Source organism: Embiotoca jacksoni, unplaced genomic scaffold, assembly GCF_022577435.1.
Source record: "Embiotoca jacksoni isolate LCO1_2020_lvr unplaced genomic scaffold, fEmbJac1.0.p SCAF_4, whole genome shotgun sequence".
Lineage (NCBI taxonomy): Eukaryota > Metazoa > Chordata > Actinopteri > Embiotocidae > Embiotoca > Embiotoca jacksoni.
In genome coordinates, this window is record NW_027185392.1 from 6,373,496 (window position 1) to 6,388,797 (window position 15,302).

The 15,302-nt window shown below is 40.5% G+C and overlaps 1 protein-coding gene across 3 annotated transcripts in view; it reads left to right on the top strand.

Annotated features, from left to right (window-relative positions):
- The window catches only part of dlc1 (DLC1 Rho GTPase activating protein), a 79,886-nt gene that overhangs the window by 19,491 nt on the left and 45,093 nt on the right, over positions 1–15,302 (top strand). For 2 of the 3 annotated variants that reach the window (XM_069166890.1, XM_069166891.1), the window contains one exon: positions 4,614–4,647. In XM_069166890.1, the coding sequence (XP_069022991.1) occupies positions 4,614–4,647 (34 nt within the window). Of the gene's footprint in view, positions 1–4,613; positions 4,648–13,539; positions 13,946–15,302 lie in introns of those variants that run through there. The other variant, XM_069166892.1, reaches the window with a different exon arrangement.

The window sequence follows — 15,302 nt, forward strand, 5'->3', positions numbered from 1 at the left end:
AAATTAGTGGCAGTAAATGAGGCAGCTGACGCTTGTGTGCTCTGCAGCCTACAGCTCCCCAGTGGACACTTGACACGGCCTGGACAACCTGCACTGTGGCATGCCAGGGGGAGCGCAGGCAAACATCAAGAAAATATGTGACCGTGGTGCTGTGAAAACACTGGCACTTACTAGTACCCATTCATTCACATTCTTGTTATTGTCTGTGGTCGCTTACCCCAATTTATTAATCTGTAATTGCTATTATGAGGGAAAACACGACATTGTGTGAAGGTGAGATTTAGACCGTGTGTAAGTGACTTCATGGGTCATTGAAAGGAACCCATGGTGTGGTGTTTATACAATAGGAAGGGTGCACACTGGTGAACTGAAATGTCTTGTTACTGCTGAGCAGAGAAGCCACACAGACCTCCCATACTGATTCCATTATTCAAGGCCAGTCTTTTTAGAGTTGCGTGTTGAAGAAATGACTAAATATCGGGTTTTTAAACACCACTGTGGTGCAATTTCAAGTAGGTAATCTTTGATAGGAATCCACACATGAACTGATGCTGTGCTGTTTAAAGATGGCACACAGTGTGATGCTATATTTGTATGTATCACAGCAGAATTAAAAGGCAAGGCTGGTTTTAGCTGAGAATTATTTTACTGGCAATTATCCTCAAGGAACAAAACCAGAAATGCATTTAATCTCTATAATGATCAGACCCAAGCCCATTCATTCTTAACCTGGTATTACCAGAGCCAGTCACTGCGTGAATAGATTGTTCAAGGACTTTCTTCATCTTATCATACATTTGGCAAACTGAAGATTTATAGCAGCAGTGTGTGTGTGTGTGTGTGTGTGTGTGTGTGTGTGTGTGTGTGTGTAGAACTGACCTGGAATAAACTACAGTATCCATGTTCATTGTAGTGAATACAGTCAATACAACAGTTCGGCTCACTCGTGTTTTTCGATTTTTGACAATAAAAGTTTGACAAATTATTTTGCTACACAGAAATAAGGTCAATAAAGTGCTGGTTTTGTACTTTTATTATGTGTTGACACTAGGAAAAATACATAAAAAGGCAAATCATATTTAATAAACTAAAACACACTCATTTTAATTGAATGAGGTGAAATGAAAACAAAAACCAATAGTGATCTCTTAACTGAAATTGCTTGTAAAAGTGTATTGTGAAAAAATACACTGGATCTGACCTGTTTGCCAACAGTGATAATGTATTTTCAACTGAGAACAAAGCAAAGCATGAAAGCAGTTTGTCGGTGTTGTCTTGAGAGAATCTCATACCGTTCACGGTGTTTTGCACTCAGGGGAATGCAGCGACTACACTGCTGTGGCTGAAAAAGCAGAGCTAATATTACTTGCTGTGCAACAGCTGAAACAGCAGCTGAATATAAATCTGTCTCTGATTTCACCTCACTGTTGTTGTTCTGTTTGTGCTGGTGATTTAGTGATAGAGGAGTGAGTGGGAGTCTTTGGCTTCAGCTTCTCCCTTGTATCTTTTTTAGGGTCATTATTCAGCAATAAATTGTAAAAAGATATTTATCCACAGAGGGAGTTCTACCAGCATTGTCTCTAAAACATGACTAAATTGTGTTTTTGCCCCCACAATATGCACATACTTAAATACATGTATACATATACACACACGCTTATAAACACATCTCACCAGACCCAGGTCTTGTGCTAGAGCTGTGTGGATGTTATATAAAGCATGCGTGCAGACAGCTCACCTGCCGGCTTTGGAAAAATGTGAGAAAGGCAGATTGGGACCAAGACAACATTTATCCAGCGTTGATCTACCAACACGTTAGCAAAAACAAACTCATCTATGAGAGCAGCCTTTGTATTCATTCTCACCAGACCGTGGCATACCTGAGGTGCTTGTTCATAAAACATAAGACCCCTTGATATTTGAGAAGCAGAGGGCTTATCACATTTTTGCTTTTTCACAATTAATCAGGTTTCTCTCTTTTATTTGAACGTACTCCACAGTATGATTGTGAAAGTAAAAGTGAATAATAATGAAAGTCGTGCTGTCATTTTAAAGTCTTTCCTGCTTATCACACTTGTACAATTAATAAAATAAGAAATCCCCCAGAGCTGCAAGTCTTTGAGTTGATTTGTAAAGGTTAGTGTTTAGTCAGAGTGGACAGAAATGAGGAAATAATAGAAATCCACAGCAAGATATTTGTAATGCCAGTAAAAAGTATTACCTCAGTGTCAAAATAATACCTCATGCAAGGTGTGTAGATAAGATTTTACTGTCAGGTCAATAATTATATTAGTGATGATGCCAAATTGGTATAAATTACAATTTATGTGTTAGCGGAGAAGATTTGTGATTTTGTATATCTGTAAAGGAGCATGTTTCCCAAACATACACTAGGTGTGTTATAGAAATTATACACTATGAGTGAAGCAGATTTTATAGTTACTATAGTGTAGGACTTTTACATATAGATGAATGTCCGTTATATTTAAGCCCTTGTAAAATAAGTTCACACAAATGCTGATTAAACACATCATTATTAGTGCTAATTAAACCCATACCATTTTCACAGTATACAGAGTTTTCAAATCTGGTGTCTGGTGAGACATTTCTTCGCTGGCCCGTTGAATACATAATGCCAGACATACGCACGGCCAAGCCAACTAACCCCCAGTTTAAAGGTAGTTATTGTGCAATTCTGGATATTGTTATGTTATGTAATGTTATGTAATTGTTAAAAAATTTCCCCTCGGGGATTAATAAAGTAACTACCTAACCTAACCTAATGCTTGTGGAAAGATATCCCAAAATAATTTGGAACATTTGGAAGCTAGGCCGTGAGCAGTTTAGCCCTCATTGATGAGGGAACGATACTTTCAGTGACTCAGAATAACATTTGGTTCCCGTGTGTCCTTTAGGATGGTGGTCTTCATTAGTTTGTTTATAACCGAAAAGTTTTCAAGTTTACAGACAAAGCCGTTGATAGCTTTTTAGAATGTAAACATGTTTGTTAACTGACTTCTGAGTTCTTTCTGGAAAGACCTTATTCATGCATATTCTCTGTGTGGTTGAGCAGCCACAGCCATTTTAATATGGGTATGTCATTTTAGGCATTTTAGGGTGAAGTGGAAAAGGTCAGAGTAGTCTCAGCAGGACACCGTTAAAGCGCTTTAATTATGCCCGAGAGGGAAAATACAAATTAATTGAAGTATCGGGAGGACAGGTTTATATTGGCATTTTTTTGCACACAGAATAAAAGGTGGACAAAGAGAGTGAAGTCTAAGAATTATCCTTCTCACCCGGTCTGATCTCTTCTAGGGGAGTGTGGATTAAAACAGTTCAGGGTGTGGAGATCAGCCAGGGACCCCAAGGTCAAAAGTCAGTGGCCAGAAAGACCTTTGCATTCCAACTGACTGCTGCCCTCCACACAGACACACACACACACACACACACACACACACACACACACACATAGACTTATAGACTGACATAGACCCCCGTGTTGATGCAGCAGTATTTTCAAAAAACCTGCAACAAACCCAAAAAAGGAAATATTAAGTGTGCAGAATGATGGGAGTCCCCTATGCTAAAAAAATATGTTGTCATTTTATCGGTAATGTCTTACCAGACTACTGGCATGAGAGCTGAATCAACATTGACTCAGAGGAGAGTGTGTTGACTCTAACTTGTAATGATGTGATATTTGTTCAGACGTCTCTGGTGAGTTCTTTATCTGTGGTGACCGTTTCTTAAAATGTGTGCACATCAGAAAAGTATGCACATGAAGTTTTAGCAGCCACATTCCTGATGTCTATGAGTCTCTGGTGTTCCTTTGTTCGATTGTCATATTGGTGTAACCGTACACTGCATTTAGGGGTCAGTAGGTCAATATAGAAGTTTTCAACCTGTTAAATAAAGTACTGTGTTTTTAGAATAAATGTAAATAAAGTGCTGTTATGATGAACTGAATCAAGGCGGAACCACACTTTTTTATTCTGAAGCACCTTTTTGGTTTTGGTGTTGATGTAATGTGGCTTTTGGGCAACAGAAGGCTGTTAGCAAAAAGTAAAACTTTTACAGGTCAGTTGCGACTTTAAACATAAGAATTTATTCTCTGTTAGTGGAACACCAGCAACTTTGGGCCACCGTGTAAACTAACCGCTCTCTGGTTCACTTTGTTCACACACCGATGCTAGGGGCTAGCCCCTGAGCTAACATTTAACTGCTCGCTTTTGTTCGACGAGCTCAGTGTATATGATAAATGGAATATAAGCTCAGGAATAAGCGTACTGATTTAAAAATTATCCAGTGAATTTTATTTAATCTTGTGTAGATTCTGTCTCTTAAATCAGTATTTGTCCATAGAATAAGGGAGAAAACACAAAGGGATCAAATATGCCATCATCATGACATCATAGAATGATGAATACTGTTCCTTGATAGTTTAATCTTCCACATTTCATGAAAGAAGCACCTTGTTGAATGTTTAAAGAGTGCTAGAAAAGGAGGGATTTTACTTTCTGAGAATGAATCACTGCATGGCATCAAACATCATGAAAATGCATCATAACAAAGCTCTCTGAGCTATAATCTTTTTTTTCTCTTCTCCTTCACAGAGCACCTCTGTTGTTCCCGAAAAAGAAAAAGCCGGTAAGTTCCTGCTGTCTTTCTTCATTCTTATGTGTTTAGTTTATGGCTGGCAAGGTGAGAATCTTGGCACTCGTGATAGCATTTAGTTTTTGCTTATGTTTTTTTGTCATGAGAGTTGGTGTGTGTGTGTGTGGGGGGGGGTGGCGTCTGGTCCTTGGCTGGTGTGTGAGAAGACAATTTCTGATTGATAACCTTTTGCAGTGCACACATCATGGGGCCACAGAAGACTGGGAGGAGATGGAGGGAGTGGTTGAGTGGAGGAGGACAGGCTCTGGTTCAATGAGACACTGGACGTGAATGTAGATAACAACCAAGACTCATCTACTAAAACATCAAGCCTGTCGCCTTTGTAAGATAAGAGCGAGACTGGATGTCAATTCTGGTGCCCAAAACTTTTGAACCTTTCTCTTATTTACATTTTGCCCTCATTTCACCTTCCTCTGTGTTAAAAGAAAGTTTCGTTAAAAAACATGTAATGCCTGACATACGTAAAACCATCCAAATGGATGTCCTTGGAGTTTTTCTCCCTTTGATTTGTGTCGTCCATTATCAGTCTCACAGGTATCAATCCTCAAGACTTTCCCTGATGAACAGGCTTCTTTGTATTGACATCTTATGGCATTACTTTGCTGTGCTTGCCGTCATCCACTTTGTACACATTATTATTAATCGATCCAAAGAACAAACTAAATCTGTAGTGACTGCTCTGCCCATTCTGGCTCTAACCTCTCTGCCAGCAGTCTGCTGATAATGCACAGGGTCATCAGGAAACTATGGCTATACAGACCTACTTTAAGACAGACAGCAGGGGAGCGGTGTTCATTAAACACCCCCCTGTCGACAGTCTGCTGGTAAACAATACCAGAGAGGTGGTTCAACGTGCGGACGACGCTTTCATATCGCCCCCCGCTGTCTCAAAGCCTGATGGGAGTCCTCACTCACGCTTGCTCTGTCTCTCTCTCTAATTACCGCAACTGTCTGAGAACCTTTCATGGGAAATGTGCAGAAGCTGTCAGCATGTTTGTCCCAGTGTGTGTGTATGTTATCTACATACATACAATTTTGTTTTTTACAAGAAGGCTAAAGCTGCCAAAAATCCACAGAGTCAGCTTCAAAGGGGTCAGACATTCCTGGTCATTTTTCTTCATTTAAATCATTCGGACTCCCAGTAAGCGAGTTATGTAACCTCCATCTCTACGTCTGTGTGATGGAACCCAGGACTGGAGGGGGGATGGGGGTACGCTGGGAGTTGGCAGAGTTTTGGGGGAGCACAAAGCCCAGTGTTCATTGTGACACTTCAAAGCCCCTCCGTATCACCATCATTTAAGCCCCTGGGAATGACACATTTGTGACAGTGTTACATCACACACCAGGCCCTAAAGGCTCCTGCTGCACTGCCATGAAAGACAGCTCATTCATGGTTAATTTTACTATCTCTGTGGCAGTGGAAGCACACCAGTGGTCAACAAGAAGTTTCCACAGCCCGCGCTCTGTAATGGCACCGTTGATGACCTCCCTGCGGCGCTCGGTGTACCTTAGAAGTCAGTGTTACGGTTTTCTTTTATACAGAGACAATGTGCTGCTACAGGAGTTACAATTCCTGTGATGCCACTAACAGCCCCATCTTTGCACGGCCTGCAGAGCACCAGTGCACTGGAATGACATGAGGAGACATAAATCATACCATCAGAAGATGATAAGGACAGTCATGCTACAAGTTTGCGTGACCATCGTTATCTTTGGTTGGATGGGGTTAAAGAGATTATGAATGTGACGGGATGAGAGATGTGATGTTTAAGTAATGTTGTTGAAATCAAAGAAACATTAAATTAGATGTAAAGAGCACAAAACAAATCAATTTTCATTTTGTTTACTTATTCATTGCCACGATTTTCATGCAGGAGGCAGATTTACAGCATGTGGAGGAAATTTAAAGACAAGTCTCCAAATCGGTCTGTTTATCTTCAGAAGGCAGCTTGTTTAGTTCTTTGACCTCGCATCCTTTTATCCAGGAAGTTGACTGGTTTACTTTGTGTGAGTGAAAACACAACAAAAGAAGGATTAAGATGTGAGAGAAAAAAGGAGGAAAGGGGTTCATATTCATTTGAAATGATCTCGTTTTTGGTGGACAAATTATTGTGTTGATTTTGTATTCGATGCTGGAAATGTCATCATGAACACCCTGTTTGTTCAGTTTGTAATACTTCAAATGCAAGAGGGGTTTTTATCAGTGGACCACAGTCTCAATCACCACTGTGTAGGGCTGGATACCAAAATTTTGATACTATTATGGCAACAACTAAATTACCATCAAGAAATGCCGTGTCATTTGGTACCCAAATGTTGATACCTAGGCTACATCCACATCAACACATTTTCATTTTAAATACATTTTAAATACTGAACCAACACCGTACACAGGTTCAACTTTGGCATCAACTTTGGTATTTCTTACATTTAAACGCCTTATTTCGCTCTTAAACTTATTTTTGAGTTGTGAGAGCTGCAATAACTGTAGACTTCTCCGTGCGCAGCCAGCTCACTAGCATGTAGGCTACTAATCCCATGGGAGGAGTTTAGTGAACATGGGCAAACATTGGAGCATTTAGCGATAGCTTCCATTGGACGCAAATAGAGGATATCAATAAATTGTAGCTACAGACATCAATCTGGGTTGGTACTATAATGTGTAATGTCATTTTCTTTTTCCTCAAATGGATTTCATAGAATTGATATTAAAAAAGTACGTTTCACGAGCTGCTATTGAGGTCAATGTAAGAGCGCTGGTGCCCTTATGTTAGACCTTTATTAGATTCTTTGAGATTATTACTTTAACACACGAGCTCAACCTTCGTTGGTCCAGTTTTAGATCTGATTATGATCTGTTAAATGATCTTGGCAGCACCTGACACTGGTTGTGTGCAAATTTCATTAGCTGGCTGGTATCAGTGCGTCAATGTTTGAACTTATGTATGCATTGTAAGAATATAGACTATTGAGTATCTAACTGTCTCTGTGTCCCTCTTTCTCACTCTCTCTTACCATTTGAGCTTGTCAACACTACACTTCAGAGATTCCTGTTTCCAAGAACGGTCCGTCTGTTTTTGTCCTTGATTGTAGTTGAGTTTAGAGTCTCCATGCTGTGCCTCGCTCATTCTAAATATAAACCAGTGGAAATACACAACACAATGATGGGCCTCCGACCCACCGCAAAGTTAGAGACTGTCCTTTTACCTGGACTCCCAGCCTCCCTTGCCTCGGCTTCAGGTGGGTGAAAGGAAATCTGGGAAAACTGGATGTGATGTCGTATCCTCGGTGGGATCCTGTATGGGAGGAGCTCCCTGACATTCGAATGTTGGTGATTTCTGTGACTAACTCGTCTCGCTATTTCTGTCTGGCTCTTTCTTTTTTTGTCTCCTTTTCTCTTGTATCCTTTGTTTCCATGTTCGTCACTTTCTCTCCTACTTAGAACTCCAGTGAGGTTACTGGTAGTTAAAGCTGTTTTTAAATGCAGCTGTCTTTGAAAGACAAAACGAAATCTGACCCGAGCAGTGACCTCTGGGGATCCCACAATTAATCATACACTATTATACACTTTTAAAAATCCCCACTGATGGTGCATCCACTCTCTTAAAATAACGACACTAGAGTGTGCTGTCACAGTAAATAGTTTATGTTTTCACATTGAGAGTTTTCTGTTTCTGTCAGTTTCGTTATTAGTTTGCTTAGCTTAGACTGAATTGAAGGGAAACTTCGTTGGTAAAAATGATCTATCGACGTTTCATTTTATTTAATTTAAATTTTTTTTAAATCCTTACGCAAAATAAATGTTAGTGTATAAATTATCCTTTTGGCTGCTTCCTTTCACCTGATGTCTCCACCCGCTATTTCTAGCTATATATTCAGTATACGGATTTAAAGACTTGATCCTCTCATCTAACTCTGGTAAAAAAAAATGCAAGGAGGTTTATTTCTCACGATATTGAAGTCTTCCTTGAATAAAATCTCATACAAATATAGTATGCTGGAGTTGTCCCCTCTCCTCCCATTTGACACACTCTCCCTTGCTTCCTGTGTGGAGAACGGTACTGTAACAAACTGGAGTTCATCCAGTTTCTATCTCAGAATACATCTACAGATGTCTTAACTGTTTCCCTTGAAAGTAAATATTTCTATTTCTGCTTTTCTTTTATTATCTGTTGACTCAAACACAGTTAGATGAGCTGTATGCCTGCTTCTTTGATGCTTCCTAACAGAGAAAGTAATGTCAAATCCAATGCCATGATAACAAAGCTTTAACAACACGAGTAAGGTCTCAATGTAACTTTTACTGCTTTGGGACAAGTACCCTAGCATCGACTTAGTCTCTCTACCATGGTAAAATTTCATGATGGAAGCAAGGGTGGACGAACAACAAACGTTTGCTGCTTTTTGGGCTTAATTGACATACCAATCTTTTATACCGAACGCAAAAAACTCCCACACCGAAGAGAGAATTCTTTTCGGGTGAAGGTAGAGTGTCTCACCCTGAACTGTCATCTCCTCTGACATGAATTTGATAGGCAGTAGTGACCGCAGACCACACACGGGGGCAGGTGGCAACCTGTGTTAAGCAGCAATACCGCCACCTTTTATATTGTTGTTATTTACATGATATGATTTATTTTTTTACACATCACAGTTCATGTTAAAAGGGCTATATATTTACAAGCCTATATCATGCATGGATGTATTTGATGGTTTTGAACTTGAAAGCGTTTGGAAAAGGTTCGATGTTTATACATGTTGTTTTGTTGGGCTGTTGAGTCAGATAGCCTCTTGAATCATCCTGAATGACAATAATTGTCTTGCTCTTGAAATATTTTTTCAAAGACTGTAAAAGTGTAATTTAGAAACAAAAGTATCACTAGTTTATTTGAGGCAAAGTTCAGAGAGCTCTCTCTTTGGGCATCCATCTCCTTAGCTGTGGTACTCTGAACAGGAAACCGCAGCATGAAGGGGAATTTACAACAGGAACTCAGCTCGCTGAACTCCCTGAGTTACAATAACAAAAGTCTCCCCTGTCCTAAAGAAAGAAGCCTGAAGAAGCATTGTGTCACGATTGTGAGTTTAGCTTTTAAACAGATTGCTGTCTGATGCATTATCCACTGCACATGAAAATTATGTGTTGCTTTTTATAGAAAATAGGCCATCATGCTTTTCCTTTGCATATGAAACCCTGGTGTGTAACTGTCACTGTATGGATGGAGAGAAACTACATGTTTATTTCATGGTAGAAGTTATAGGTAGAAGATTATATAACTGATTCTTCTTGCATGGATTTAACTTTTATTTCCAGCTGATATGTTTACAGTATTATTTGTCTTTTTGCTATTGTTGTGAGCAGGATGTGCTATACATTTGAAAAAAAAAAAAATAATAATTTGATATTGGAGGTTTCTACCAAACCTCCAATCTCGTGCAATGACAATCAGACTTTATGTCCAAAATTCTCATTTTGGAGAATGGCAATATCTGCATATGGCAACAGCATGGTTTGATCGGGTAATGGCAAGTAAATTATGGTAAAGATACGTCAACACCAAGTTAAGGTTAGGGAAAGGTTTTTGTCATGCTAAAGAAAAGAACATCCAGACGTCCACACTCACACTGTTTATTCTGCCTGGCTACGTTAAGGACAAACTACTTTCTGCAGTTGCACTAGACGTTGACTCTGGATAAATGGTCAGATGCCAAATTGTTTATGGACACAATACTTGGCAATATGAGGTTTCAAAGCTTTGTAATTGTTTTGCTCTGTTTTGCCACAAATACCTTTGTCTAAGAAGAAGAAGATGTTGGAAGGTAACTAAGTAAGAAATGAGTGGTTTTTTTCTGCAGGTCCCTCTCGATACTCTCATGTTTATACCTCTTTAAATCTATTGTTCATCTGAAATGCTGCAGCCAGAACTTTCATCCTTCACCAGGGGATTGTAAATCTCCCAGTGATGATGGTGTGAGATACCCGTGCTGTCTTCAGACTAATGAATCAGCCCTGGCTCAGCAGGCTCTGTCACTCCCTGGCTGGTTTATTCCCCTTGTTTGGTTGTCAGGGAGAAAGGTTGTCTGCAACATGAAGGAGACAGAGATACCAGTTGGCGGGAAATACTGAAGTATATATCAGATATTTTCTGTTACGATATCGTGCGGTTTCAGGTTGTTGTATATCTTGCTGGAAACGTCATTTTTAAACCTTGAATTATCTGGTGCAAATAGGCACATGAGGTGGTGAGGTGTCAGATGGCGAGAGTGGAGTTGTAGGAAAGTAGGACAGGCAGCGTGAGGGAGTGTGTGTTTGATAGCAGAAGGAGACCTCAAGCTGGTGGTCACATCAAAGGGACTTGCACACAATTACAGTCACACTCGGGCACACCCATGTGTACATGCTTCAACTAACAGACACATTTTTGTCTGTGTTTGAGAAGCCCATTGTTTTTCAGACATTTTGATTGGAGACTCTCACATTCTGTTTATATACACTGTTTGAAGTCCTCCCAGTCCCCCCCCCCCCCCACCCTTCTCCCTCACTCTCTCTCTCTATCTCTCTGTCTGTCTCTCTCTCTCTCTCTCTCTCTCTCTCTCTCTCTCTCTCTCTCTCTCTCTCTCTCTCTCTGGACTTCCCTGTCTCCATTTCTGGGTCAGTATGTTGGCATGTAACCCTGTCCTGCCTCTGCTCTGTGGAGTTTAGGTGGAGGTACATACTCCTGGCACGCTGTACACTTGTTTGACAGAGGGGGCACTTGGCAAGACTTTTCCTTCCTGCGGTATGAGGCCTCCATTGTTTTCGCTGTCCCCTCCCTCCCACCTTCAGGACATTTTCCCTCATATCCAGGTTACAGTCTGTGTATCGCCCCCTTATCGCAGGTATACGGGCGACAGAGAAGGAAAGCACATCGATATGTTGTTGTGATACCAATACTGACCCAGAAGGTTTGCATTCGAGCGTCTCGGATTGAGCACACACTCGCATACTTGCATGAAAACAAAAATTGGATTCCTATGGCATGTGAGCTGACCAGGTGTGTGAGCGAGAATGGGAAAAATGTGATACGTTTATAGAAGGTTTGTTTTTCTGTATCGCCTCCTAATCCCCTTTTACAATGTTGTTTAAGAGGTCATTCCACAGTTGCAAAAGCGCCGACTAAAAGGTTGTGAAAAAAGTAAAGACGCGGGAATCTGGCCTTATCAGTCCCAGTAAACCTTGGGTGACCGTAAAGTCAATTGGCCGTGATGAGCACAATGCTATCAGCAGACTGCAATAAGCCAATGCTGGGTACATTACCTTCACTTGCTGCAGCAATCAGCACAACTGGCTGATTTTGCTGAAGTGTGAGCTTAGTGTGGAATGTAATGGAGGGCAGCGCGCACACTACAAATATCCACTCACTCAGGTAATGTGTAACCTAAACTTGTCACAAACATATGAGCTTAATGAGTGTAAAAGACGCACACAGATTTATAGTATTTTTAAGTTCAATTAAATTGTGATAAATATATTTTTATTGAACTAAAATGCAGGGAAATAATGTTTGGGGGCTATTTGCAGAACAGTAAATCAAACAATTATCCTTGCGTGTGCTATAAAAAAAATTATTTACTCATCCAGCAGTCATTAGTGTTAATTTGTAGTCGTCTCTCCGAATGTAAATCACACATTCACTCTCCTTTTAGCTATCTCTTGTGTTTCCACCAACTCCAGAGGAAAATATGTGGTTTTTGGGCTGCTAAATGATTCACTGTGACCACTGGTGAGTCACTACATTTCTCTTGTCTGCTGTAGCTGTAGCTAAAGATGGCTTCCTGTTGTAGCTGGAAATGACCATAATAAAAGCAGTAAGACTGAATAAAAGTATTTGAGTATAAAGCCAAAAACAGTAAACTGACATAAAGAAAGCTTAAAAGCACAAAATGTTAAATGATATAAAAAAAAAATTAAAAAAAAAATGTTTTAACTTAATTGGAAGGTGCATTCCTATATATGTATGACTACAGCTACGAAGGTGTCTGGTTGGTTGTTTTCATTCAGGAGCCAATGACTAAGTTTTCTCACAGTTACAAGTGAGCTGTGCTTGCTCAAAAGAAGCTAAATCGGCATTATCCAATCAACTCAGCTGCAGTGTAAGTAATGGATTCCATTGTGGGTTTTTTTTTCCATCTCATTAGCTTAAGTTTTCTTACATAAGGTGTACAGTACATGCACATTTCTCAGTAACCAATAGTATTTACTTGAGCTCAAGTTTATATGTGTGTTTGTCAATAATATATTTACAGTAAAGTCATGTCATGGGCGGAGCTGCTTAGGAAAGGGATTTTTAGTTGTGGTAATAACAGAGGTTTCTGTGGTGCATGAAAACTAAGAGCAGGTTAAAGCCCCAATATCATTTCACTCTTACATCTTGCTGTCCTTTTGATAAACTATTACTGGCAATCATTTAATTGTCCTGCAGCTCTGTCTGAGTGAGTCAAGTGCATCTGTTTATTATCTCGTATCTCATCTTAGTTATGAGATGTCTTTGGCTGCTTGTTGACAAGGACAGGTGGAACTTCATAACAAGCACGCTGCTTTGGCCATGGCTTATATAACTGGCATTGATGCTCTCTGTGTCTAGACAGGGAAGGGCAGGTGTAAACAGAGTGGATGTGAAGAGGAAGAAAGACAAAATCAAATAAAAGACGTGAGATGAAATACGAGTCGTGACTCGAAACCATTCAGATATTCACAGAGAGCACTCGAGCTTCTGTCAGAAAGCACTTACTCACACTTACACACACATATACGCACACACACTGGCAGAATAGAATATGAGAGCGTTGCAGCACTGGCTGGATGTGTCCCAGCAGCTACCGCACTGATGCTTGCTGCAGCAGACGGGAGTGTACAGTCCAGACTCGAACAGAACGGAGGCAGAAAGAGAAGGAGGCAGCAATCAGAGCACTAGAGAGGACAGAGAGCCAGATAGATGTAGAATGTTTGAAAAAAATTATATGATGCTTTGCCATAGATATAGTTAAAGTTAAAAGAATAGTAGAAAGAAGTGGAATTGACAAGAGACAAACGTACAGAAATTGACCTGATCAGGAACAGGTGCAGGGACAAGGTAGGAGTCTGACGTAGCAAAGTTTAGGTGGATGCTTATCAGCATGTCTCGCTCTATGAGGCTGCTGCTGCTGCAGAGGTCCTTCAGTGACCACATCAGGTCCTCCACCTCCAAAGCCCTAGACATGCTCAGCAAGCCTGTACGAGAGGGTCGACTGGCAGGTGAGTGGCAGAGGCAATGACTAAGGTAGCAGTTAGATGTGTGGAGGTGTTTATACAGTGTGTGCATCTTTTCCTGCCTGGGTTTTGTATGTATGTTTGTGCATATATGTATGTTTTTTTTCTTCCCAGAACATACGCCTGTCATTTGGCATGTGGAGTTTCAGATTCTTTGACAAGATACACAACAGTATGCGACAAAAACTGCTTTGTCATTGTCTCAGAGAGAAGACAGGATTTACTGCAAGGCTTCTGTAAAGTCAGCTGTGTTTCTGACAAACAGATCAATAGAACAGAACACTAGGATTTAATGGATGGGTGGAGATGCTGAAGCTCAGTGGAGCAGCCCCTAGATAGTTCTGATGCTTCTTAGTCTATTGTTGTGATGATTTCTACAAGATTTTTGTTCATATTTTCTCTGTTGTAAGCATGTGTACATGAATGCATTTTTCTGTTTATGCTTAGACTTTAAAAGAGCAGTGTTGTCATGTTCTCTCCTGCCAGCTTCCTCCACAGTTGCTTGAGACCTGGTTTGTCACATGTATAACTAATGAGCTGGTCACACGCAGGACTGAGTCCATTAGGATAGACTTGCAACTCTGGCAAGCTTGCCTTTAAATAATACAGATCGTTCTCTATCATATAAGAGCACCAGCGGAGAGAATGGATTCACAGAGATGCTCTTCAGGAATTCTGGCTTCAGATGGCTGATATCAACTACAAGTTCAGGCCACTTCAAAGTGTTTTAAAGTCATGTGAAGTCATCTTTTAGGGTCACATCTGACAGGATTGTTGGATTGAAATCTCAACATCTTCCAGGTCAGTGCTGGTGTGTCTCTTTTCAAAGAGGTGGCAGGAGAGGGGGGGAGGGGCACCATTTTCCCCCAATGAACCCAGAGGTCAGAAACCTGTGGCCTCACCTCTCCATTGAAGTACAGAGCAGCAGGTGATGAATATCCACTGACAAACACTGTCCAGGATGTATCAGTCTGTTGCCACATATCTCACTGTCCTACATGAAAGAGGGAAGAATTGAAAAGTGGGCCAATGAATTATGGCAGGATCCAATTACAGCTTCCCCTGGTGTAACACCAATTGCTTTTTTTTTTTTCTCCCCCCCCCCCCAAGATGCAGGCAGAATGCTGAGGCTTTTTTTTTTTTAACAACAAACGCATGTGTAATTGAATCATTCTGACTGGGTGTCAACATGCATGTGTTTATGGCCATAAAGTCCAAGAACATAATGCACTGTACCAAAAGATTGGTGTGTGTTTGTAACCACAAGGGCTTCACATGCCATTAACCACTGATGACACTCAGTGTGGAAATTACCCAGAATCATTCTATTTAACCTGTACTT